At 37.6% G+C, this 26,224-nt stretch overlaps 1 protein-coding gene across 1 annotated transcript in view; it reads left to right on the forward strand.

The window, feature by feature from the left end:
- The window catches only part of USP6NL (USP6 N-terminal like), a 51,344-nt gene extending 25,557 nt beyond the window's left edge, over nt 1-25,787 (forward strand). The window contains exons 8-12 of the mRNA XM_010170681.2: nt 5,321-5,415; nt 8,069-8,134; nt 8,224-8,323; nt 11,260-11,412; nt 22,139-25,787. Of these exons, the coding sequence (XP_010168983.2) occupies nt 5,321-5,415; nt 8,069-8,134; nt 8,224-8,323; nt 11,260-11,412; nt 22,139-23,568 (1,844 nt within the window). The 3' untranslated portion in view covers nt 23,569-25,787. The remainder of the gene's footprint in view (nt 1-5,320; nt 5,416-8,068; nt 8,135-8,223; nt 8,324-11,259; nt 11,413-22,138) is intronic.
- The last annotated feature ends 437 nt before the right edge of the window (nt 25,788-26,224 follow it).

Consider the following 26,224-nt stretch of genomic DNA (forward strand, 5'->3'; position numbering starts at 1 on the left):
TTGTACTGAGGGGCCATTGGATGTTATTGGAGCTCACCCATAATTGCCAGTAATTATTTTTATGTGTGATATCTTTCAAGTAGTTCTTCATGAAAATCACGTTTTCTTTCTTCTTAATCTCTCAGGGAGCATAATTGAAAGCTGGTTATGTAGACGTCTATATAGCAAGAAAATAGTAGTGGAAACCTAATTTAGCATGTGTTAAATAATATTGCAGCTATGCTGTCATTTGGCAGGATAAGAAGCCACAGTAAAAAATGGACCTGTATCTAGGCATGAATTTTGAGGTTTTTTGTTTTATCTCTTCCTTGCACAGCATTTCCTGCTCTCACAGTCTTGTTACTTTTATGTTACTGGTTGTTCTCTCTTTCCATGACAAATTTAGTGTGATCGATGCGTATTCCATGGCTGTTGGTACGGAACAACTCCAGGAATTACAGCATCTTTTGTAGATGCTACCGATGTGGTGATTCAGAAAAGCTATAGTTCTTGGAAGTCTAAAAAAGTAAATGTTATCTAGAACTTGGGCTTTTAAGCAAATTTCCATCAGGCTCGAGCTCCTTTTCCCTGCTTAAGACTTTCTCATACTGTGATATCTTTCTTCCCTGGCTTTTCAGTGTTCCTCGATGTTCTCCATCCCCAAGGTCAAGTGCTAGTTGGTTATTTTTCTGTTTATACTTCTGCAAGGCTATTGCCTTTAAATAAAAACCAAAACTGATGTGAGGATCAGTGTCAGAAGTGATGTTTTGAATTTATCAAGAGTCAAAGACTTGCTTGGAGCTTTACACAATGGTAACACAGCCTAAAAGCCATCTTACAAAAAAATCTATAGATTTATTAATAATCAAGAGCTGTGCAACTGCAACTGTGCAAATACAACTGTGTCGAATGTTGAACTCCTCAAAGGTCACAGAAAATTTTAGGTGTTCTGGGGAGTATGTCTAAAGCAACTCATTATATACCAAAGCAGTTGACCTGGTTTTGAGACATGGGAGCTTTGCAGAGGTGTAGTTGCCTTTTTAAGATACTGTAGACTGTTAAAACAGGATTTTAAAACTTTTCACGGATTTTATACCTTAGCGTTTTGTCCACCTTTGTTAAAAACAACAGAGTCCTATCCTTGGAATGCTAATGGAGAACTCATAACATTAATTTCTGAGGCTGATTTTTGTAGTTGTCATTTGAATTTGCTGCGATGAACAAGATCTGGCAGCTGGTGATGGACTTACACAGGGAGATTTGTCACTTGTGTACCTTGTGTACATGGGGGAGGCAGCACACCGCCTGCCTAACTGTTACTGAATACCCTGTTCAGACCTCACTCTCTCCCTCCTTCATCTGTGTCCAGTTTTGGAGCCCTCAACATAAGAAGGAACTGTACCTGCTGGAGTGTGAACAGAGGAGGCCACAAAAATGATGAGAGGGCTGGAGCACCTCTCCTATGAAGACAGGCTGAGAGATTTGGGCTTGTTCAGCCTGGAGAAGGCTCCAGGGAGGTCTTATAGTGGCCTCCCAGTACCTGAGGGGGCCTACAAGAAAGCTGGGGAAGAACTGTTCACAAGGGCAGGTAGCAACAGGACAAGGGGTAATAGTTTTAAACTAGAAAAGGGTGGATTTAGTTTGGATATTAGGAAAAAGTTGTTCAATATGAGGGTGGTGGATCATTGGAACAGGTTTCCCAGAGAGGTAGTGGAGGCCCCGTCCCTGGAGATATTCAAGGTCAGGCTTGATGGGCATCTGAGCAACCTGCTCTAGTAAAGATGTCCCTGCTCACCACAGCGGGGTTGGACTAGATGACCTTTGAGGGTCACTTCCAACCCAACACATTCAATGATTCTATGATTCCTTCCCTTCTCCTTTCCACCCCCAGTTACAGAGCATGAATCTGTCAAGTGACTAGAGAGGGAAGGAGGAAGCTTTAAATAGCTCAGGAAGCTTGATGAGTTCCTCTACAGGGCATACAAACCGTCACGTCACAGGTTTATATGCACGTTGAAGCTGTCTTGGTAACATCTGTTAAGGAAGTTTGCATTTATAGATATGCTGACAAAACCTTAATTATAACTCTGGTGTTCCCAATTTATCAGTTATGAAATGTTACCAACCTAATCTAAGGTCCTGCTTTCAGCTGAGGAGTCCCTCCCAACCTAGATTTCCTATACTTCTTTGAATGTTTATGTTTTAAATGAGTTTATGCCCCAGTGCAGCATTACTGCAAATTACTGTTGATTCTGGAAGGGAAACCTTCAGAACTGACTTAACTGGTGTCATATAACTGTCTGCACTTTTTTCTGTGTTCTTCTTTGGGAAAAGTAGTTTCAAGCACTGTTTACCAACTCTTTACAGCCTAAATAATTTCAATTCTAAATTGCTGATATTCATGAAGGCAAACTTCTATAATTACGCTTGATGCCACTGATCATCAGATAGTTTTCTGAAGTGAGCACCTCTTTATGGAAATTATAGGGGTGGGCTGAGTAATTCAATTAGATTCATATTGACAAGAGCAGAATGGTTGAAAGTTCCTCCCCACAGACAAAGTTTTTGTCTTCTACCTGTGATCTGGAAACCTGGAATGCTTTTTGGGTGCAAACCATGTGTCTCAGATACATAGCCAGACTAATTTCTAGCATAAAAACCACTGGAAATCAAGGGATGAATTTGGCCTCTCTGATGTTTCCTATTATATGGATGATGTGAAGTCTCTAAATGATACAATACAAGTATCTGACCCTGGAACTTAAATAAGTTTTCAAAAGCTCTTTCCATTGGGGTTTTTATAGTCTTAAAAATTCAAGATAATACGTTAGTATCTATAAATTGAAAGAGCAACTTTCCATGGAAAAAACACCTTTGAATGTTACTAATGATGGCTGATTAGCTTTGATGTAGTCATTCTCTGTTTACGTTAAGAAAAAAAACCCAAACACCTCGTCTATATTAGTAAAATTTTCTAATATGCAACCTGACATTTAAGTATGATAGAATGTGCATTTGTATTTATGAAATACTAAACCTGAGTGAATCTGAGATGGTAAATCTTGCAGCTTAGTGACCACGCACTGAATTACATAATTGGTAACTAGAAAGATTTTGCTTTTTGGTTTGGAACTTTTTTTATTTTTTTGTTTCTTATTTTTTTGCAGTGACGTGTGTTCTGTGTATCTTAATTCCAGTTTCCATACTGCCTATTCTTTACAAGTAAAAACTCTTCAGGTTTTTTTATAGCCTTTTTTAATCCTAAAAATATGGAATTGCTGTACCAGACCTATTTAACTCAGTGTCCTGTTTCTGATAGTGACCAGCAACAGATGCTCAGCAAAGTTTCTGAGAATAAGGCAACCAAAGATCAACACTTTCTGGAAAATGTATTAGAGGCTGAAAGAATTTCTGGAGGAACTTCATGAGATGGAAATTTGTTTTGCTTTTAACAGTCTCCAGTAGACTTTCTTCCTTAAATAATTCACTGTGTTTGACTGTGGATCATTTTCTTCCATTTTTATTTTGGCTCTGCCACATGATGCTTTCTTGATGATGCCCTCTAGATTCTGCCTTAGAGAAGACAGTGAATGCTCATAACCTGACACTTGGTGGTGTTTCCCCTCAGCTGTGTCTTTGCTGCAGGCTAATCAGACAGAGCTTTTTGTTCTGTTCTTGACACAGAAGTGGTTGTGTACTTGGACAATTTCTGTGACTTCTTGCCTCTTCCAGATTTTCCAGTACTCTTTCAGAATGACTAGGACTTGACTGCTTGTTCACAGTGTGGATGCACAGCGTATGTCAAATAGCTTAGATCCCAGCACAAGCTCAAGTGCAACTTAATGGGTGAAGCAGTTCTATCTTTTTCTTTTTTACCATCTTTTAACTCATTTGATTAGTTGCTTTACAAGATGGACTGAAGAGATGAAGCTACTTTGGTGACAGAACCTATCAAGTACCTTTGGAAAATCAAATAGGCAATAGCCACTGCTCTCTGTGCCTGCATGCTCATTGATTTCTTCAAGGAAACCCAGTAGATTTGAGACATGGCCCCTCTTTGTAAAAACTGTGTAGATTCTTCTCTGGTGCATCTCATCCATCTGGATGTCCACTTAACCCAACTTTATTTATTATGGTTTCTGTTGATTTAGTCTTGGAGTATTGGACTGATACTGAGCTGAAAACCTGTTTAAGAAAAACTGACATAATGTCAGCAACTTTCAGGCTTCTGATATTTTAAGCAAGAGGTTTCATAGAGCTGATATTTCAGCTAGTTATCTTTGAGTTCTTTTAGAGGTGCTTGGGGTTCTAACTTGGGAACCTTCCCAATGTCTTCCATGCAAAAATTTAACTTTTTTTTTTAATCTTGACTTTATCTTCTCTGAGCACTTCTAAAAATCTTCAGTTTGTTGAACCTGCAAGTTCTGTCAGGCTTTCTGTTTCCAAGGTGTTTGAAAATAGGTCTATTAGTAATTTTTTAATGTCTTTTGTAAGTTGGTGGTTTTTGTTTTGGTGTGGTTTTTTGGTTTGGTTTTTTTTTGAAAGCTTGTTTTTCACATTTTTATACTGCCAGTGTTTGATCATCTCTGTTTTTCTGATCTGAACACAGCTTCAGCTTTTTGAAGAATATTATTTGAGTGGTGTCTTTTCCTGCTGTGCAGCTGTACTAGCTTTCCTTTACACTTCGGGTTTTTTGGCTAGTATTACCTATTTGCCTTCTTTAAACTGCTGGTAACTCAATTGGAAGGGAATCTTAGTGCTTTCCTTTTCCAGTGTATATTCACTAAAACTATTCAAGATTTTTACTATGTCCTTAGTTTCAGTTGTGAGAGCTCACAATATTTTTATATATATATTCATATTTGTCATGGTAGAATATCCCTCTTATCCTTCTTTATGGTCTTTTTTTTCAGTGGAGACAGTTCTAGTAGCTGCCTATGCTGTTTGCCCTTCTATCATTAATTTGCTGGGCATAATCCTGATTTATGTCTTTTTGCTTCGAAAAGTTTTAGTTGGTGAGGGTTGTGAATTTTTGGTTTTGGGTTTTTTTGAATAATAATTATAAATCTGGTTTCCCCATGATCCTGCTGTTAGTGAGTAAACTAATGTAAGAGTGATGGGTCTGCTGCCATCTACCATTATTAATCTGATAATAGTCACTAAGGTAATGTGTTAATGTTTTGCTTTAGGCAGGAGTATGTGGACATCATAATATTGCTATGAATATCTGTTCAGATCCTGTGGTCTTATAGAAGGATAATATTCTCAGAGCTCTGAATGCCTTTTTTAATGTCATTTTTATAACACAGACTCCTGTTAAATGGTCACCTTCTTTTCTTAGGTTTCTTTATTCCTGGTTTTCCAAAACTGTTGAGGTTTCAAGAACATCATGACAAAATACTGAAAAAGTTTTTGTCCAAACTTAAGCAGCATTTGGTAAGTATTTATATCGCAATCAAAGCAATGCTAATTTACAGCTTGCTACCTTGTTTCTGTTCAGGTTAACCTGCTAGGCTAAGAATATCTCAAACCTCAGAAAAAAAAATGCAAAGCTCTAAGGAGCAGAAGTACTGCTGTTTTCATTATAGACAAAGTTATGGTGTACCTTGACAGAGTTATGATAAAATTGGATCCGAAGAGTAATTAAATTTTGTATCTTTCTCACTTTTGACCTCTGAGTTAAGGAAAATATGTGGTCATTCTACCTGGCCTTGTGCAAACTACTGTATAGCAAGCTGATGTTAAAGCATTTTATGAAGAGTTTGTTGCATGTAGAGCTCTGTGACTCTTTTCTGAACAGTGGTGACTTTGCAACCAACCAGTTTTAGTCTCTGTTTAAAAAATAACCTTTATAGTAGGAGTTAGTGGTCCTTTTAAAAGCAGTTGCACATACTCAGTAGTATTTTCACAAAGCTAAATGTTGAGCATTATGTAGGAATATATGCTCTTTATTTTTTTTTTTCATTTATTTGAAGGAACAAATTACTTTTCTAATGGGAGAAAAATGCCCTTCCAATAGTCATTAAGAATTTTCTTTGACAATCACATTGGTTCTGCCAGAATCCATCTCCAGGTCTTAAAAGGTGCAGTGTAAGAGGCTCTCAGTTACAGCAACATCTTCTAAGAATGACAGTTGCTTACAAACATTATCTTCCCAGGACTATATTATTTTCTGTTTAGTATATTTATTTCCCTAGAAAAAGAAAAAAGACAATTTGGGAGCAGACTAGCACCTTGGCAATGATGAATTGCATCCAATATGTGCCTGTTGTATTATAAAATATAATTTAATGTCTTTTTTGTAACAACAAGCTGTAAGACCTGCTCATAACATGGAATTAGGCAGATCTGGTTACGGAAAAAAACCCCTTTCTTCTGTTAAAGGTCGAATAAAAATTAAGATGATCTTGTCTTATTAAAAAAAATAAATAGAATAAATCAAGATCTGTAACTAACTTGACCCTGAAATGAAAGTTGTGGATTTAGTTTTTACTATACATGCAAGATGATGATTCTTGTTTAGAAATATATTCTTATTGTCATTTTTGAGGTTGTCACATTTCAGGAACAAAATATAGAATAATCCCAAGAAGACTGGGTGGTTTTATCAGTAAATGGTAAAAGACCCTTATATTAGTAAAAATCTAAAAATAATTATAAATGATTGAGGTGATACAGCCTGAGGCTGGCATGTTACTAATTTTTTTCTATATGCTTATATACCTCTTATTACTGCATTTAATAATAAAAACCTTTTTTTTTTATGTCATCCATCCCCCATCTTCTCTCCCACTTCCCCCTTGGGTCACTGGAAATAGAAAATTTCAGAAAAGTGCATAAAGTCACTTTACTAACTGAAAAGGCTAATTTAAATAAAATGCTTTGATAGCTTCCTTCTGAGGGAGTTCTTGGCCACTTGTTTAGGGAGATACAGAAAACATTCACTGTCTCTATATATTTATTTTATATTTTTCTTTTGAGTTTTGTATCAGAACTCAGTTCTGGTTTTGTGTGAATTAGTATAGTGGCATTAGATTTAATAGCAATCAGGTTTTTTATCAGGGAAAGGCATGGTCCATTATATGTATCTTTCAGTAGGCTGATGGCCATTCTTATGGGTTAGAGAAATCTCAAAAGAAGGTGTTTTTTGTTCTGTCTGCTTTTTTTAAAGACTCTCAAAGTGAAAACATAAAGATTATTTCAATTATATTAAGCATTATTTTTCCTCCTTTCTTACTGTGAATGTATCACTACGATGAGCCCATTTTAACCTGCTGAAAGATGAAGGTAGATTCTACAGATAAACCAGAGGGATTTGGTCCATTGCTATTTCAGTATTTGTATACTCGAAATATTTGGAAAAGCTGAAAGTGGTGAGCAGAGAATATGTTGTTAGCCCAAAGTTAATATTCAGAGTTTCTTAACTTGTCAGCTTTTACTTTGGCTTTTCCTCTAACTGTGCAATGAATTTTGAAGAGCTCCATGAAACTGCAAAGAAGCTTCAGCCATCTTTGAATGGGGTGGCATACCATATAGACCGTCTGTGCTCTAGGGGAAAGTAGGCTCCTTAATTAAGGAATGAAATTCCTTATCAGTCTAAGTGCTGTTTTGGAGTCCTGTGTTGGAAGAATTTTATTGTTTTAGGCTGATTTCTGGTAGGTTTCTGGTATTCTTGTCATAAAAACTTTTCAACCTTTGGCATGAACTGGCAGCCTTACTAGAGATAAATGAAAGACTAAATGGACCCAGTGCCTGAACTTTGGAGGCTCCGGAATATTGATTTATTTTCTTGAGAGACAATTTAATCCTCTGCTGCCTCTGTCCCAAGAATAAGATGAAGGTCTAAGATGTGTTGATACCTCTGTGTCTCTGAATGTATGTTTCTTCAGGTGGTGAAGTGGATGAAGAAAAACTATAAAAGACAGAAATTGTATTTTGTGGATTGATGTGATAGTGTTTTGTGTAGTGAAATTAATTCTTTATGGTGAATACTGGGTACCTTAGCCTCAAGGTGAAAATGTTTTTTCATGGACAGTGCAAGGCATTACTTGATTTTTTGGGTATTTTTAAAGTTCTGTGTTTTTTACAGGACTCCCAGGATATGTCCACCAGCTTTTACACAACAAAGTGGTTTTTCCAGTGTTTCCTTGATCGTGTGAGTATGTTTTTCATTTTCTGTTTCTTTTTTTAGTTGTGATTTGGGACAGACTGTATTCACAGTATTTCCTGATTCTGTCATTGCAGACTCCCTTTACATTAAGCCTCAGGATATGGGATATCTACATACTTGAAGGAGAGCGGATTCTCACTGCTATGTCTTACACAATTCTGAAACTACACAGAAGTAAGAAATCCCTCAAATATTGGAATGCTAAACAGAGATTCAGCTGGTTTTGCTCTCATTTTCTGTAGCCTGATCTTGTGTGAAAATCTTAGTTTCCCATTTCCTTTATGCTATTTCTGAAAGGTATTTTTCTTTCCTTATGCACCAAAAGATTAAAATCTTGGCTTTATAAATGTGAGTGTGTGTGGTGGGTTGACCTTGTCTGGATGCCATGTACCCACCAAGCCGCTCTATCACTCCACTCCTCAGCAGGACAGGGTCGGGGGAGAAAATAAGATGGAAAAAAACCTCAAGGATCAAGATAAAGGTAGTTTAATAAAGCAGAAGCTGCATGCAGAAGCAAAGGAAAACAAAAGATTTATTCTCTGCTTCACAATCAGCAGGTGATGTCCAGCTACTTCCCAGGAAGAGGGGCTTCAGTAAGCGTAGCGGTTGCTCCAGAAGACAGATGTTGTAGTAATGAATCCCCCACTCTCCTTCCTTTTTTTAGCTTGTATTGCTGAGCCAGTGTCCTATGGTGTGGAATATCCCTTTGGTCTGTTTGTCAGCTATCCTGGCTGTGTCCCCTCCCAAGATCTTGCCCACCCCTAGTCTACTGGTGGGGCAAGGGAGGAAATGTTGGAGAGATGGTCTTGATGCTGTGAGTGCTGCTCAGGAGTAGCAACAAAATGCTGGTGTGTTATCAACACCTTTTCTAGCTGCCAGTACAAAGCACAGCACTACGAGGGATGCTGTGTGGAAAATTAACTCCATCTCAGCCAGACCCAAAACAGAAAAATATTTATTACAGTAAGAAAATTATTCAAACATTGACATGAGGTGAGCTGTATTGCTGATTAAACAGTGGGGAAAATATGTAGTTCCACAGTTTAGAAATGGCTTGTTAGCCTCTACAGTTATTAAATTAATCAAAAAAGGGCACAAAGCATCCAGAGTGTGCCACTAAATACCTGAAACTCTATCAACAAACAACTCAGCCATGAGGGATCACCAGTGTATGTCTTTCTCTCTACCGTTGCTTGTCCAAGAATGTATTCAGAATTTTTGTAGTCTGCCTAGATGGCCTTCTCTTCTGTCTCTTGCCTTAATTTGAGATTTTGAAGTGAAGAATTGTCCAAAGCATCTATGCCTGGTTCCCCAAAATGATTTAGCACCTTAAGTTGCAAAAGATCCAAAAAGCTGTTGAGGATGGATGTTAGTTTCTAAATATACTTGAGCATTTCTCAGGGTGATACCTTGTAGCTCAGGTTTGATGCAGTCTTACTCTAGGACTTTGACTTTCTTAGTTAAGTCATTGAACTCTCTGTGAATTCAGAGATCTTCATGGAGACTGCAGAATTGATGTCTTAATTTACTTGCTAGTTTACCCTCCTTGAACCGTGGTGATACTGCCTCATTGCCTCACTGGGGTGTATTCATTAGTTTGTTCATAAATTGCTTTGAAAAATGAAAAAGGTTACTTTTTAAATGATTGTACTTAAGAAAGTAAACATTCAGAGGCACATCGTTAGGCTTAGCATTTTGGTTTCTCTACTTTATTTGCAAATAGATATCTACTTGAGAATTTTTTTCATTCACCACTCTTTTTATGGGGAGACCTGAGGAAAAGTGCAGGTTTCCTTGCTTAGCAAGGATGCAGCAACTTCCTCCGCAATCGAAACACTGAGGGTGCCTTACCGCAACAGAGAGGAGATTAGAGGGCTGGCAGAGAAGGTGGCAGAAGACAGGTTCTGATTGGTTTCCAGTCATAGAATCATAGAATAGTTTGGTTGGAAAAGACCATTATGATCATCTAGTCCAACTGTAAACCCAGCATTGCCAAGTTCACCACTAAACTACTAAAGCACGTCCCTAAGCACCACATCTACACGTCCTTTGAATACCTCCAGGGATGGTGACTCCACCACTTCCCTGGACAGCCTGTTCCAGTACTTGACAACCTTTCAGTGAAGAAATTTTTCCTAATATCCAACCTAAACCTCCCCTGCCACAACTTAAGGCCGTTCCCTCTTGTCCTATCACTTGTTATTTGGGAGAAGAGACCAACACTCACCTCACTACACCCTCCCTTCAGGTAGTTGTAGAGAGCAAGAAGGTCTCCCCTCAAGGGAGACAAGGTCTCTTGTCTACCTTTAGAAACAATGACAGTATAGCTATCCAGTCAAAGTGCCATTGTGGGATACATGCCAAGAGCATTTTTGTTACTGTACAAAAACATTATTTTATGGTTCTATATAGAGATTGTACATTCTGGAACTTTTAATGGCGTACATATGCTTAAAGAAGCTATATAAGTACGCTGTTACAGCCTTGCAAACCAAATAGGTTTGTGTGGGAAACACATCCTTACTGCTCTGTAAAAAGGGAAAGAAAAATAATCTGATAACTGTAAAATGACTTTTAAAATATGACCTGAAATTGATTGAAGTAGCAAAAAGTACCTGAATTTTCAGAGAGCCTGAAGCAATGGTTCTGAAGTGTGAACTGCCATCATCATTTCACTGGAAGTTAATTCAGTTGTGAATGAGGATATTGTAAATATCAATTTTTAAAGTGTTTTACTGCTTTTCAGAGCTCTTAATAAGAGAACTGATGTATGTTGTACAGATCTGCTGCAGTGTTTTGTAAGTTGAGGATACAGGCTTAAAAATAAAGACCTGAAGCTGTTGAACATAAGAAGGCTGAAGGAGGGTGACTTGTAGCTAGTTTTGTGAAGATGCTCCTTCTTGGGAAACGTTGCCCTAAGTAGAGAGTGATAAGTAGAAACCATTTCCATGCTGATTTGCAAGAGAATTTGTAATGCATTTTATAGATTTCTGGTGTAGAATTCTGTTATCTGCTTAATAAGTGTTTCAAAAGCATCTGATGTCTTAAGTATGTTTCCCAATGTTGATAATCAAGATATTTTAATGTATTAATGTTTTCTTCTTATATAGAGCATCTGATGAAATTACAAATGGAAGAGCTTGTAGAATTTCTGCAGGAGTCTTTAGCCAAGGATTTCTTCTATGAAGATGACTTTGTAATAGACCAGCTCCAAAATTCTATATCAGAATTGAAACGAGCAAAGCTGGATGTACCTGCAGCTGGTAAGAAACTTGTACATAATCAGATTTAGATATTTTGAGCTGTTCACACGTTGCCCATTTTTAAAGCTGTTAAAAATTGTGCAAATATTTATCTCTCTAACACTGCATAGGTTTTGAGGGTTTTTTTCCTCCAGAAATATTTTACAGTTTAAAGTCAACAGCTTTTATTTCTTGAGTTTGCTCTTTTTTTGGTGTTTTGTTTACTGGTTGTAATCTAATGGCAAAGCACTTTGAAACATCCCATGTTCTGATAATTTTATTAACTTGGATTTATAAAATCTTTAAGATAGAAGATTGAATATCAAAGTTTAAAATTATTTGAAGCAACGGTGTTGTCTGAGAATCCAGACTTTTTGTAGCGTTTTTAGCTATGGAACAAACTTAGGACAAATAGTTTCTTCTCTTGGTCAAGTCCAGATTTTTAGTTGTTTGCAGGTGATAGACCTGGGTGTCTAACTGAATTATTTTCTTTGTTTCTGCTCAGCCTTTGTGTTTGTGCTTTTCAGTTGCAGAGCAGAGATGGTTGTTTCGTGGGGCACTGCTTCTGAAATGTGTACAAGATCTCTCCTTCCTGTATTATGATTCTAGTACCTTTTCTATCCCTTTCTCCACAATCTTTAATTAGAATTTTTCTTATGATTATTGAGAGTCCTTTTTTCTTTATCTTTGCTATTTGTGAAATAGTATGTGAGAAAGAATATATGTTTTTAAAAATTTTAAAAATATGACAGGAATTACCTTAACCTCATTAAGTTGCTACTGGGCTCTTTCAGGACTCCTCATCACAAATAGATACCTGCTTCATCTGGTTCTTCAGCAGCTCTGTCCCTCTGGAGTACAAGCACTTTCTGTACATTTGTTCCCCATCATCTTGGCTTCTTACCAGAGTTTCCCGTTTCTTTTGCTCCCTGTTCCTGTCTTTTTCCCTCTTCCTAGCTTTCTAGAGCATCTCTCCAACATGCTTTCTTCCACCCACAACAGGTCTAAGTCTAGTTTTGCTCTTGACTTTTTGTCTGCTTGGTCGTTTTGGTCCTTCTCACCTACAGACTTCGTTCTGTGAGTCTGCAGTTCTTCTCCTTGTTACTGCATGCAATGCTTCTTCCTCTTTCTAATCACAGCCTTCCTATCCTGCCTTCTCTCCATCCTTTTTCCACAAGCTACGTTTCAGTCTTGACTTATTCTGCAGAGCAAGTTGCTCTTTTCAGCACCACTCTTCAACTGTGCACTTTGTGAGATGTCTTGCAGCTGATGCTGGGACAGGGTGACTAGATGTGAGCAAATATGTCAATGAGTAACTTTGTCTTTTAGCATCAAATCCACTCCATCATGTTAAAGGAAAATCATGGGACTGCTTTTTGTTAAACTTTAAATATTACAGAATTCTCCATTATTATGTTTGGGCAGTGAGCTGGTAATCCCAAAAAGCTGTTATTGTTTGTAGGTGGGTAGATTTCATCAGTGAGAAGTTTCTAGTTCTCACTTGACACTCTGGTAACTGAAGAGTTGGAAAAGATTTTTGTAGTTTGCTACATGGTGGAGTTAATGCATCTTCCAGCCTAGGAAATCACATGCACGTCACTCGGGTTGAGAGTTTCTGCAGAAAATAGAATTTACTGGAAACTGTCTTGATGGAAAAAGAGTGAAAACAGAATCTGTTCCTAACTTATTTATGTTTTAAGGCTTTTCTTTTGGGCGAATGTAAAATGACTTCAAGTGAAATTTTGTTTGAGAATAATCTGGATTTTCACAGAAAATTAAAGGAGGCTTTAGGTAACATAAGGGCCATCCACCTTGCAATGCAGTAACAGAAAGTGTGAGACACAAGGAGTCTTCTTGTGGAGACCAACAGCAAAGGGCAGTGAATGTATCTTCTTGCTGAGACAGTTTGGCAATGGAATGCAAGTGGTTTCGTCTCATACTTCGTACTCGTCCGTGTAACTTCTGATATGACTAACTGACAGGACAGTAATTGTTTTGAGCCATATTGGTTCTTCCTTTTGGATAGTTAAAGCAACATCAAGAATAGTAAAATAGCTTTTCTTTTTTTTAAAAAAAATCATAATGACTGTGGTTTGATATCAAAATAGGAAAAGCAAAGCCAAAATGAAGTATATTTTGGTGCTGGATGAGGAATTGAGCTTTTTTCTTTTTAATTTCAGAGTAGCCTGGGAAAGCCTCTCTGTGTGGTATATTCTTGACAGGGGTAAATGGGAACATTACTTAACTTTTCACAAAATAAATATAAAATGCCTTCATCCTAATCCTTGGGAATCTAGCTGATTTGTCTGCTGTTATCTGTAGTTGAGTGAGGCTGCCTCATTTGTTCTTTATATGAATTTCACAAGCCTTTGATTTTTTTTTTTTCCTTTTCCCAGTCTGTTCATTTTGGTTTTACTAATCACTGTCTTCAGGCAATAATATTTTTCTACAGGTTCTCAGCATACTCTAGACATTCAGCTTTGCTTACATCTGTCTAGCTCTACTATCTTTACTATCTTCAGTCTGTTTTTACTATTTCTCTTCTAATTTCATGTAAAACTTACGAAACCATTATATGTCATGCAGGAATACACACAAAAAATACCAGACTGTTCATTTAAGTATCCACTGTAGCCTGAGAAAATAGTGTTTATTTTAGTATTCCCAGATGAAATCAAAGCACTACTTCCTATCTTGTACTGTTTTTTTTTTTCATTGAGCAACAATTACACCTTTAAGAACTAAAGTAAAAATGGGTGTTAGGAAAAAGAAAAAAAAATCTCCATCTTACAGTTGCATCAGTATCAGTAATCCAGGAATAGCAGTCAGCTAATTAAACTCAGTGGAATTTTCCATCTGGCATCCTTTGTTAGGCTGTATAGATTTTCCTGCCCTAGTAGGGTAAGCTGCAGTAGGATATTAAAGGAGGTAATAACTTTTGTGTTACTTTAAAGTGGATGTCTGCTTATGTCTGATGTAGCTTTCTCTGGCTTACTTCCTCCATGGCTTCTCCCGTGGAATTAAGGAGCTCTTTGCTGCCTTCAGAGCAGAAAGGAAGGAAGAGACTTTGTTTAACACTTTATCACTGATAAAACCCTTAAAGTTCTCAGCCAGAACATGGATGTTAAGGGGATCATGCTAATTTTGGATGTCAGTGAAATGCTTTTGCCAATGCTAGGGCTATTTCGCATAAAACAAACCATGGATTTTCCATTCTTCTTTGTGGTAATTCCTAGTCTAACTGCAGCCCAGGATAGGATAGCCTGTACTTAGCAACTACAACCTTCAGAGGATGACTTGCAACTTCAGTGCTGTTCTCAAAACCCAGGGCAGGCATCCCTGTTCCAGTGACTCTATGAACATAGACAGTAAACAGTGTGGATAAGCACACTTCTTATTTGCAAGCTGCTTGGTTGTCAAGCCCTCAGCGAGGCAGGCTGTGACAGCTCTACGGTAGAAACTGTCCTTTAAGATACTTCCCCTCTGACATCTCCTCAAGCAAATTTAGTAGAAAAGGCTGTTGGTATTGTCTGGATTGCTTGGAACATTATGAAGGGTGTCCACACCACAGCAGGTTCTTGAACAGCACACTGCTCTAAATCTGTATGACTCCTGTTTACATCTTCTCAAGGAGCCAGATCTGCTGCAGAGAGGACAATCTCTTCCTTAATTCAAGGATGATGTCTAGAGCATAGTGAAAGGAATTTTCTTGGTATACTTCATTGTACACCATTGACTTCTGAAATTTCTTCATGCAGATTCTTGCCTTGGCTGTTATTTAAAACAGCAGCAAAATTCTTTAAATGCTCACAAGATATGGATAGAATTTCCAGCTTTTCTCTAAGTTATTCCTGTAGCTCTACATAAGTAATGCAATGCTCAATAAACAATATTTGTGTGTCGATACATATTTTTTTTATCCTGTTTGAATTTAATAAACAAAAGTGCTTACCAGTGAAAGTGTCATATTCTACTCAAAAATATGTGGCTGAATAGTTTATTAATCTAGTGCTTCATGAACAAGCCAGTCAGGCCCATCATAATGACTGAAGGCTCTCAGGTCTGTTCTTGAGACATTTTCTCACCTACATTTTGATATAAGGTGTCCTGAAAAGGGAGAGCAGAAGGATCCTGGGTTGGATTTTTTTTTTAAAACTGAAAGTTTAAGAAACCTTACAGTAGCTGAGAAGGCCTTAAATTAGAGATAAAGATCAAGTTTGAATCTTGCATTTGCCATAAATGTTTAAATGTTGATCTGCTATTTATCTTTAAAGGTATATTTTATTAAATTTGTTATTGGTATCTTTTATTCAAATATCTATTTAAATACTCATCAGTGACAGTGCAGAAGTGTATACTAGGTTGACAATCTATTAAATAATGTCTGTTTTCTGCTTTTAATGTGCCTTTTGACAGCCAAAACAATAGAAATATGTAAGTTCACCTGTTTCTGATGGTGTCTCTCTTTCGGTTGTGTTTTGTTTCAGAGAAATTTTGGATTTTTCACTTGTGCTTGAAGAATACACAAGTAGCTATTTCATACAATGCACTTCATATTTTAATCAACTAAACTAATTTTTCTGCCTTGTTTGTCGTGTGCTACAACTACTTCACAATATAATGAAGGAAATTAATATAGAGAATTATACTGATATAATTAGTATATTATTTTCATCAGTTTTAGACATTACTTGGCATAATTTAAAAATCTTTAATGTTTAAAACTTGCATGTTTTTTAAAAATATGACCCAGATAGTTGTGTTGGTCATTGTTCATATTCCTATTTTAAACAGACTTTTTAAGAAAGTATATTTTCTGAAAGAAATGTGGAATTAGGGATGCAAAGCAAATAGTTAATTTTAGATATTTTTTTTTGCAAAAGCAGTTTACAGACATACAGCTGCCACCTGTGTCTTCTGGCTGATGACCAAATGTCTTAACATTTCTATTGTTTATCTAAATGGAGATGTTTATAAAGTAAGTTTTCGTTACTGTCAGTACTACAGAAGTGACATAGCAGCAGAAAGGCAGACAGTGTATTTTGTTCTACCTTCAATTTGTCAGGCATAATTTCATTTTAGTAAGTCCTTTGCTGATGGTGGCACATAGAGGAGGAGGAGGAGAGGTTGACTTTCAAACAACAGCTTGAGCTTCTAGTGCAGGCACTTAAATTTCTTTAAAATTCTCTTGGACTTGTAAACTGAAGAAGTAACATGGGACGCCGCTGATGGAAAATAAACACAAAATATCAAGATGTCGTTTTAAGAGTTGTTTTTATGACCATTACCATCCTTGAAAATTGTGTTACAACAGTCAAAGTGCATATATTCTGGTGCTGAAATTAAAGACTAGACTGTTATTCACTGGAGAGAGCACTTAGAGCACTTTACTCCAATTATATGTCTGCTATTCAATGCATGAGGCTGTTAGTGCCTCCTGAAGCAATTATCTGTAAAAGTCTTGTAGTTGAGATCGACTTCCACTGGGTGGTGACCAAGACTTGTTAGAGCAGGAAGAAGTCAGCAGACTAAAACTTTCTTTAATATGACTTGAATTTCTTATCTTTTGGGGAACAATCGGATCTGCTCATATTTACTTTGCTCCTTTTTGTGTCAGGTAATATGTTTACCAGCAGCAAACAAGCACCTCATTGTTCTTGTTTTGCTTAAATTGTCTCCCTTTACTTCCATTTCTCTCCTTCCTCACCCATTTTTCACCTGTTTTCTTTGTTGTTTGCTTATTTTTATTCTATACGGCATACAAGCTACTAAATTGCTACCTTTTTTTTAAAGGAAAAATAGAAAATCCTATAGTCCCAGCTCTGTACATTCTGATATAAGCAATTATGTTTGTCTTTGGGAAAAGCCAGTAACTAAACTCTGTCTGGGAGCCTGTTCTGTTGAAGAAAGAGGGACAGAAAAGGATGATTGTTACCCAGTTCTGCATCTCATGTGAATACTGGCAACCAGGGAAAAAACTGATTGCCTAGTTCGTTTCAGAAGACAAGGGCACATTCAGTGATTGTAAAGGTTGCTGCCCAAACAATCACAGCTGAACTGGACAGCTTTGTCTTAACTTCTAGTTTTAATATGCTTTTAAACCTTGTGTATCAACATCATAGATTGTACAGGAAAGCACTTGTCCTAGAAATACTTCATGTAGAATTCAAAAGTTTCTCCGTTCCTCAGTCAGACAGGTATGTCCAGAAAGTGAATTAACTCAGACTTTGGATCTACAGCACAAACAGATATTCAATTGAATGTCCTTGAAAACATCCAAATAAAGTTTCTGCACGCTCAGATCTGAGGAGTTTGAACAGTGAGTTTAGTTGAAGTAGTAAAGATGATGGCTGAGAGCTGCATGTGAGGCTTTAGGCAGATTTGGAGTGGAAAATTGGTAGATAAAAGATAGCTGCTTGTAAGAAGAGTTGGTGCTTTTGCATGCTTCTCTGGGGAGCTGTTTGTGAACCTCTTAAGACAGACATGTTTGTTGTGACTTGGTTTCTTTTGTTTGCTTTTGCATTGTGGTTTCTTTTCTTCAGCTTTTTGCTTTTATTACCTTTTTTCTCTCTTACCAGCATGCAGCATCATGGTTTTCTTGCTGGTAGTGAACTGCTTAAAGCATTCATGGACATAGTTTGCATGCTATTTTATGCATTTAAGGAATGTCTCATTGTATTAACGTGCATGGTGATAGATTTGGTTATCCTCTACTTGTTTAATTTTGTGGACTTTTTTTTGAACTTCAGGACTTTGTTTTTAAACTGCTTGGTAGTTCCACTGGAAGTGACAGCTCTGTGTGTGTGTGTGTGTGTATGTGTATATGTATATATGATCTAAATACTTAAATTAGGATTAAGTATCTGGTTTGCAGTTTAGAAAAAAAATGGTTTTCCTTTAGAAGGTGACCATTTTGCAGGGTGTCTTTGTGATGCAGCATCATAGATCTTTATACAACTCCTTTCCTTCCAATGCTTTTTATGGCAGGAGGTGATAAGAGCTCAGGCACTTTTGAACCAGCACAGGACCTGTGCTTCCTGGCTTTGATTACCTCTAGCAATGTGGCCTTTCTTAAAGTTCCACATGCAGATGTGGGTGATTAAGCAAGCTGTGGCAGTTGTTTCTGTCTGAGGTCAAGTTAAACCAAGTTCTGTGGAAGCCCAGTGGCTAAGATTTAAAGCTGTATTTCTTCTTTTCCCCACTGACCATCCTTCCACACGTACTCATTGTTCCAGAGTTCTGTTTTCCCTGAAAGCACTAAGCTCTGGTATTACCAGCCTATAAACATGGTATCAAGCTGTTAGAATGTGGAGGTTTTCTTCTAACTGAACTATTGTCTTACAAGGCTTTGCTTGTTACTCAGTACATGAATTAATGTCAAATTTTAACAGTTTCACAACAGACCTAGTGAGACTTCTCTGATAGTCACTTTACAACTGTAATTCATGTTATAGAATACATCATCTAGACAGTGCAGCCCACATATACCTAGTTGTAGTGTGTTCTTTTACATTGAAATGTGAAGGAAAGATGATAGAAATTAATCTTCAAAGCAGCCTGGATAGAATTTAAAAAAATGTCTGCAGTATTCTCACTTGGGTTTTATTAGAGCTTAATGGTAATTAAGAAACCTTAAGTGTGAGGAATTAAAAACCAAAAAACTCACAGAAACCCCACCTTTATTGTACAACCAAGTATATTTCAAAGGATCTCATATTGCTCTGTATGTATTTCTTAAAGAGTAAAAGCTGGAAGAAAGGAAATGAGTTCATGCTTTTAACATCTTGAAGGCAGCACGGCAGCTACTAGAGGAACTGGTCTTCAGGGTTTTTTATATAGCTTAAATACCTGAATTTCAAGCATGGTAAAAAATAAATCATTTTTATAAAACATTTATTGCACACAAGGACAGAAATTATATCATTTACAGATGTCAAGGAGCCATTTTGATGCTATCCCATAACTACTATGGATCACCTGGAGGTTATAAATGGTTTAGCAGCATATAAAGACTGGTTCTATATGATTTAGATGATGGGTTTTTGATATGTACTTTGAGTATTGTTTCTTAATTCACGCTATATTAACATTCAAAATTAGTGCGATGGAAAGCACTGTAATATATAGTTCCAGTATCAGGAATATTTATTATGGGCAAAATTCACTTTTATTTAGAAGACAAGATCTTCAGCTTTGCCTGACACTGTGTTTGAGGAGACAAATGGAATTAAATGGTGCAAATGCCTTTTGCCAAACTGAAGCAAGCTCAGAAAGTGAATTCTTGTTCATAAAGAATAAAGAACAGTTTTGAAGAGGCTGGTGCAGCAGACAGTGTATTGCAGAGCTGTTAAATCATCCATTTATTGCATCCATGCAACTCATTCCTCTGTCTCCTCATCTGTTCTCCAATGGTGCGCTGGTGGGGAGTGCAAGGCTACAGATCCGTGCTCCAGATTTTAGCCTGATGTGTGAGTAGCAGGGCCCAGCAGTGGGAGAGGACAAACCATGAGGCTTGTCATTCCAAGAGCCACTTGGAGTTGGAGCCCCATGCTGAGGCGCTACCCCACTGTGTAACCTGCTGTGCTGTCTTGCAACCATTTGTGTAGGTGTTCTCCATCACAGAATATCACCTGCCAGGTGTCTAATCCCGCATGATGATGTCACATGTGGAGTCTCCCTTTTGGGAACAAGTAATTGGGCAGAGGGCTCACCATGAGTATCTTCATTGCCAAGCTGTAGCAAGGTAGACAGTGAGTACCTTCAGTGTAAGAGCATAGGTTTGTGTATTTAAATAATTGTAGGATCATAACTGAGCAGAGGATAACGAGGGGAAAATAAGAGTGAAGATTTTTCTACAGAAAGCCTGAGTATGCTGTGTTTATTATATGTAAACTGAGGTTTCTGAAGTTAAGTGTTTCTAGAGGAAAGGGTAGATTTCCATTTGACCTTTGGCCTCGTATGAAGACTTTGAAAATCAAGAAAAAACAAGTTTAATTGTTTGGCAAAACCAGACTGTTTTTGTTGAGTACTTTCTATTTAGTCATCTTGTCGTGACACACGGCATCGTTGTATTTTTCTCTGCTGTCCTCCTGCTGTGTCCTGGCTGGCACAAACTGTAAGTTTTCATTTGGTTTATATAGCAGCTGATCTGTGATGGTAGTTTGTTCTGCTGTTATAATAAATAATACTGACCTTGGCTGCTGGCTTTCCTCTGTGTATCTCTATCATGAACCAGTCATCAAAGATTGAACTCATACTGTTGACTGTACAAATGAACATTGCTCACTTCTAAGCGCAGCACTCGTGTCAGGGATAGAGACATTTGTGTGTATTCACTCCTGTGAACCCATATAGACACATAAAAGGAATTTTAATTACAAATAGCTAGAAAAAGTGAGGTGCTAACTGTATGATATTTGATGATGGAGAAAGACTCTGCAGTTCTTGTCTTAGGAAGAAGCAGGAATTAAATGAAATTATTTTATAATTTATATAATTTTTATATAATTTATTTTGCATAACATTTAAAAGAGGGTAGCCACTTCCTTTTTTTTCTCTTTACAACAGAGCTTTTGCTTCATAAATAGGTACAGGGTAGGATTTGTTTGGTTATAGTGACTTTAAAAGTTTCTTTTTATTTTTTTGGGAAATACTGAACATGAAATAAATTAAATTTAGATTAATAAATTTAATGAGAAGTATGTGACCTTTTCTGCTGATAATGGGAAAGTAATATATTACGTAATTAAATAAGTTATATGCAAGTGGATATGGTAAAAGACTTTGGCTGAGATTATAGAGGTTGTTGACTGCTGGAGAAAGACTGCAGTGGAAAATTTGATGTAAATTGTTCTATGAGCAGCATCAAGCAATGAAACGCTTCTTTATTCTTTCTGTAGTGGCAATGTAGATTGTTCTGGGTCCTCACATAAATGATGTTTACCACTGGCTGTTGTGATGTGTTGAGCTCCAGTCTGGGAGAACCTTGCTCTGTAAATGATGTCCTTGTGTTGGGCAAAACTTGTCCATCGTGACGTAACCAGTATCAGTATTAGCTACTTCATTTGTTCTATAACTGATAGAAAAATGAACTGAATAAACCAAGATTCTGCATTGAGTCTTTTAGCTATACTGCAGCCTTTTAATACTGAGGATGAAATTTCTAGGCAGGGGTCGAGGAGGAACAAGGACTTAACTGTGCAGATGTTAATGAGGAGGTCCACCCAAAAAAAGAAGTGAGAGAAAGTTCAGAGGTGTCTGGTGGGAAGCTTGTGCATGTGAGTGAGGAGCTGGTAGTGTAGCTTACCAGAGGTGAATGTTAAAAGATGAATGAATGGAAGACAATAGATTGGAAGAGGGATATTGAGAAGGATTTTTAAAGTGGAGAAAGTAGTTTCCTTAATATAACAGGGGCAGTGTGAGGACGGTTACATAGAGAATAGGTACTATAACCAGAATGTCATCTAGGAAAATGATTTTTTGCAGCAGTGTCATGAACGAGCAAAAGCTTGGTGAGATTGCATCAGTTGTACAAAGGAAGACTAGGGGAACTGGTTGAGATGAGAGCTTGAACAAAATCTTTGTTTGGTGTCAGTATACAGAAAAACCTTTGAGGTGTTTAGCAGGATGGTGACCCAGAGAGAGGCTCAGGTAATAGAATTCATAGCTGCTTTTGCTTGCATGACCAACAGATCAAGGACAATTTCTGGACTAAGGTGATTTTATGTTATTACTGTTCTTGTTTTAGGTAAAGAAGATGAATTTCCAAAGAAGCCATTGGGGCAGATTCCATCAGGACCTCAGCCTTCTGTGCTTAACTCCACTACAATGCTTAATGGACAGAACAGCACTGGTGCACAAACAGCAAGAAGGACAGAGAGGAGACCATCCCCAGGAGAAGAACCAGAAAGTTCACCAAATAACCGAAAAAGAATTAATTCAGTGGAAAAGAAGTCTTCCTTAAAACAACAGAAGACTCGACCAATAGAGGCACATAAGAACGAGGTAGATACCAGAAGAAAGCCTCAGCCAACAGAGCAAGACAACTCAAGACAGTATAATAATGCAGCTGCTAATCAAAATTCTAATGCTACTTCAAATACAAGGAGGGAATTTGTACCTAAGTGGAATAAACCATCTGATACCAAAATAATTGAAAAGACAATGAAACTCACTGCAGAGGTGAAAGGAAGGCCAGTAAACCATTCGCTTTCGGGCCCACCACCAAGTCCTGGAGAAACGCAGCCTTTGAATGTAAAGCAAAAGATGAGGGTTTTGGATGCTGATGAAGGTAAGCGAGGGTCTAATGCTTCTCAGTATGACAATGTTCCAGAAGGTGAGAATGAGAATGAGAATCTTGTTGAAGAGATGCTTGAGAGAGCTCGTCCACAGAGTCCTAGGCACGTAATGTATTCTAGTAGTCCAAGAAAGCAAGCAGAAAAGATACCAACTCCATTAAAAATACCCAATAATTACACCTTCACTTCACAACCCAGATCTCCAAAATATCCATCACAACCTGATGGACCACCTCATGGACTGAATGTAAAACAGCCACTGCCATATTATAGTAATCCACCTATTTACCAGGGAAATTCTCCAAAGCATGTTTCCAGTATAGACAATACAAGTTCAGTACCTTTACATTATCATGGGAATCGAACCAGCCCTTCTGGTAGGCCATATGGTGCTTTTATTTCAGCAGATTATTCTCCAGATAAACTACAAATGAATTCCTATCCTGCCAGTCGCCAAAATCCTCTTTCACCAACCCCTGGTCAGATAGAAGTAGCCCCTGTCGATGCTTATACCAGCAACTCAAGGTCCCCCACAGGTGTCAGATTCATAATCCCTCCAGTGGATTATTTACCAGGAGACAGAAAGTGGCCAGACGCAGCGTATATTTACAGACACGAGCCCTACAGGCAGCCCTGGAGCCAAGACGTTAACAAAGCCCACTTGGATAATTTCCAGAAGTATCAACATTTTCAGTCAATGCCTTTCCAAGACCGTGGTCTTCCTGCTGTTTCTGTGGATAGTCCAATAAGAAACAGGACTTTAGCAACCTTTGAAGAACATGGTTCACCACAGTACCAATATTCAAGCCCATCAGCTCAAGCTCAACACTATCGAAATAGAAATGATGGATTGTCTATGCATGAATCTGTGCTTCTCTGAGAATCGGTCTGTACTTAGTAAAACAGCAAGAACCTAGACCAGTTAAACATTATTATTGTGTTAGTAGTAGTCCACCTCAGTTCCATGAAATGCAGACAGTTTGCGGGACTCAAAAAAAACCCAACACTATTTCAAAGATGTTTGAGACTTTCCTTGAAGGCTAGTTGAGTTCTTAGACTTGCATTGAAGCTTTTGAAAGTGATCTGATGCACGTAGGCGTAGCAATAATATGTACCACGATACGGTTAACGCTGTCGTCGTTCCTTACATTGAAATAACGTGTGTTACGATCTTTCTGCCTAAAACCTGTAACACATTTACAAGTTTTACTTTGACTGACGTTGTTAATGCACTGTCCAGACGTGTGTATGTGTGTGTGCGCGTGCCAGTGTGCACTTATGATACACAAACGCATATGGAAAAGAGCTAAAAGAGTTTAAATGTAAATGCATTTAACTTTGGGCAAAGCTTGTGAAATACTTTTATTTCATATTAATTTTTCTTTGTAATTTATTTGAGAAGCCATTCATTTTGAATGGGAATTTATGTCGTTTTTATACAGCTGCCTCAGCGTCCCCAGTATCTGTTCTAGGCAGGAGAGATGCTTTGGGATTATTAACTTAATCTTATATGAGAGTTAATTTCCTCTCCTTTGACTACTGTTTGTCACTTTCCTCAGCAAGAAGGAGCAGGCAGGCAAAAGCAGAAAGCCAAAAATGGCTCTTTAATCTGGCTAAGAAATGGTGCTTAAAATTCAGGGCAGTCTCTAGTATTTTAGGTGCATTAAAAGTGGAGAATTTTTACTTTCTTGCTCAAATCTACCTTCAGAATGTTGTCCTATATGCAAAATATTGGAGCACAGTGAGAGGAATGCCAGATACAGAAATGGTGCTGCAGCCTTTGCTTTTTGCCATGCTGTGCTGTCAAACTAAAGAAGTTGGTTGCAGGGCCAAATCTCACAGGTGTCAGAGAATGACCAGCTCTCGAGAAGTACATGCAGGAGGAGTCTGAGATCTGGTCACGGCTTGACATTCCCTGAGCTGTGTGAGTATGCAGTGTCCCTTCTCTTAAGCTTTGTCATGTCAATTCCATTTTGTTTTGCCATTTTTTACCCCAAAAGAGCCGGTAGGTTCATGTCTGCGATGGGGCGTGTGCTGCTGTGCTGTCAGGCTGCTGAGAGACTGTGTGGCGCTTCACACTAAAATGATCCTGACTGGTAATAGGAAGCTTAGACTCCTGGTAGTGGAAGTATTTTTAATTAGTGTTTGCAACCTTTTCTACTTCGCATTTTCCTTTCCTTGACTGTGAATTAGGGGTTGGGGGGAAACAAAAAAACAACAAAAAAAGGCAGGTTAAGTGGCACATGTAGGATGCAGTCCTGCGAGCTGCTGGGTGCTGCGGAGTAAGTGCTGAACGCACTGACCTCTCGTTGAAACCAATGGGGGCTGAGGCCGATGAGGATCTCGCCAGAAGAGGTCCTTGAAGTGCTTAACAGAGAGATTTTTCTAATACTTAAGTACCAAACATTGGTATTAACACCAGTTTTGGATGCTTTGGAAGGTTGTCCTGTTATCTTTTGTTTTGTAAGATTTGTTAACTGAAAACATAGAAATGGATTTTTTTTTTATTATTATTATTTTTTTTCCTTTAAAGAATGAGCTTTAGTGCCTATAACTGCTGCAGGTTGGCTCTGTAAGTTTTAAGGTACAGAAGTAAAACAATTTTTACAAATGGAAGTAACATTTACTTAGTATATTTCAAAAACATTTTTTTTTTGTGTGTATATAATGTGTCTGATGTAATTTTTAATGAACTGGGCAATTTTATATTTTAAAAATTGCAAACTGCAGCGAAGTAACAGTAGCAAAGCACTACACTGAAACTCTGAAGTAAAATTGTGAAGATAAATATGACTTGGGCTTACCTTAGTTCTGATTGCTTACAGCAGCTTAGAAATGTATGTATATAATATTGTGACTAAGTGTAATAATCTCAAGTGTTTAACGATGGTCTGTAATTCATAACAAAGCTGTACAATTTATTTGTGCAAGCAACACAAGGCTCCAGAATATGTATCAGGATTAGTAAATACTGTAGATTTTTATATATAAAATATATACACACTATTTTCTTATGTCATCTGCAACAGTTTTATAGCTGTGTAGCCTATTTTGATGTGACTGTATTTTTAACATGTTAAAATAATAATAATTAAGCTTATGTTGCTTTGTCTTTGTTTTTAATTATCCGATTAGCTCAAAACTGGACTTTTGTTCTTCTCAGCAAAGATAACTGCTTTTCATAAGGGAATCATGCACATGTATATTTTATGTATATCTTACTTCATTTATAGAATCACAGACTGGTCTGTGCTGGAAGGGACCTTAAAGATCATCCAGTTCCAACCCCCCTGCCATCAGCAGGGACACCTTCCACTAGACCAGGTTGCTCAAAGCCTCATCCAACCTGGCCGTGAACACTTCCAGGGTGGGGGCATCCACAACTTCTCTGGGCAACCTGTTCCAGTGTCTGACCACCATACAACATCAAAAAACCCCTCATTATATACTTGTTTATTATACTTGTTTATTTTTAGACTAAGCAATATGGATACAACCTATAGAGTGTTTTTGCATTGTTACAGAAGCAGCAAGAT

Source organism: Antrostomus carolinensis, unplaced genomic scaffold (assembly GCF_000700745.2).
Source record: "Antrostomus carolinensis isolate BGI_N321 unplaced genomic scaffold, ASM70074v2 scaffold3766, whole genome shotgun sequence".
Lineage (NCBI taxonomy): Eukaryota > Metazoa > Chordata > Aves > Caprimulgiformes > Caprimulgidae > Antrostomus > Antrostomus carolinensis.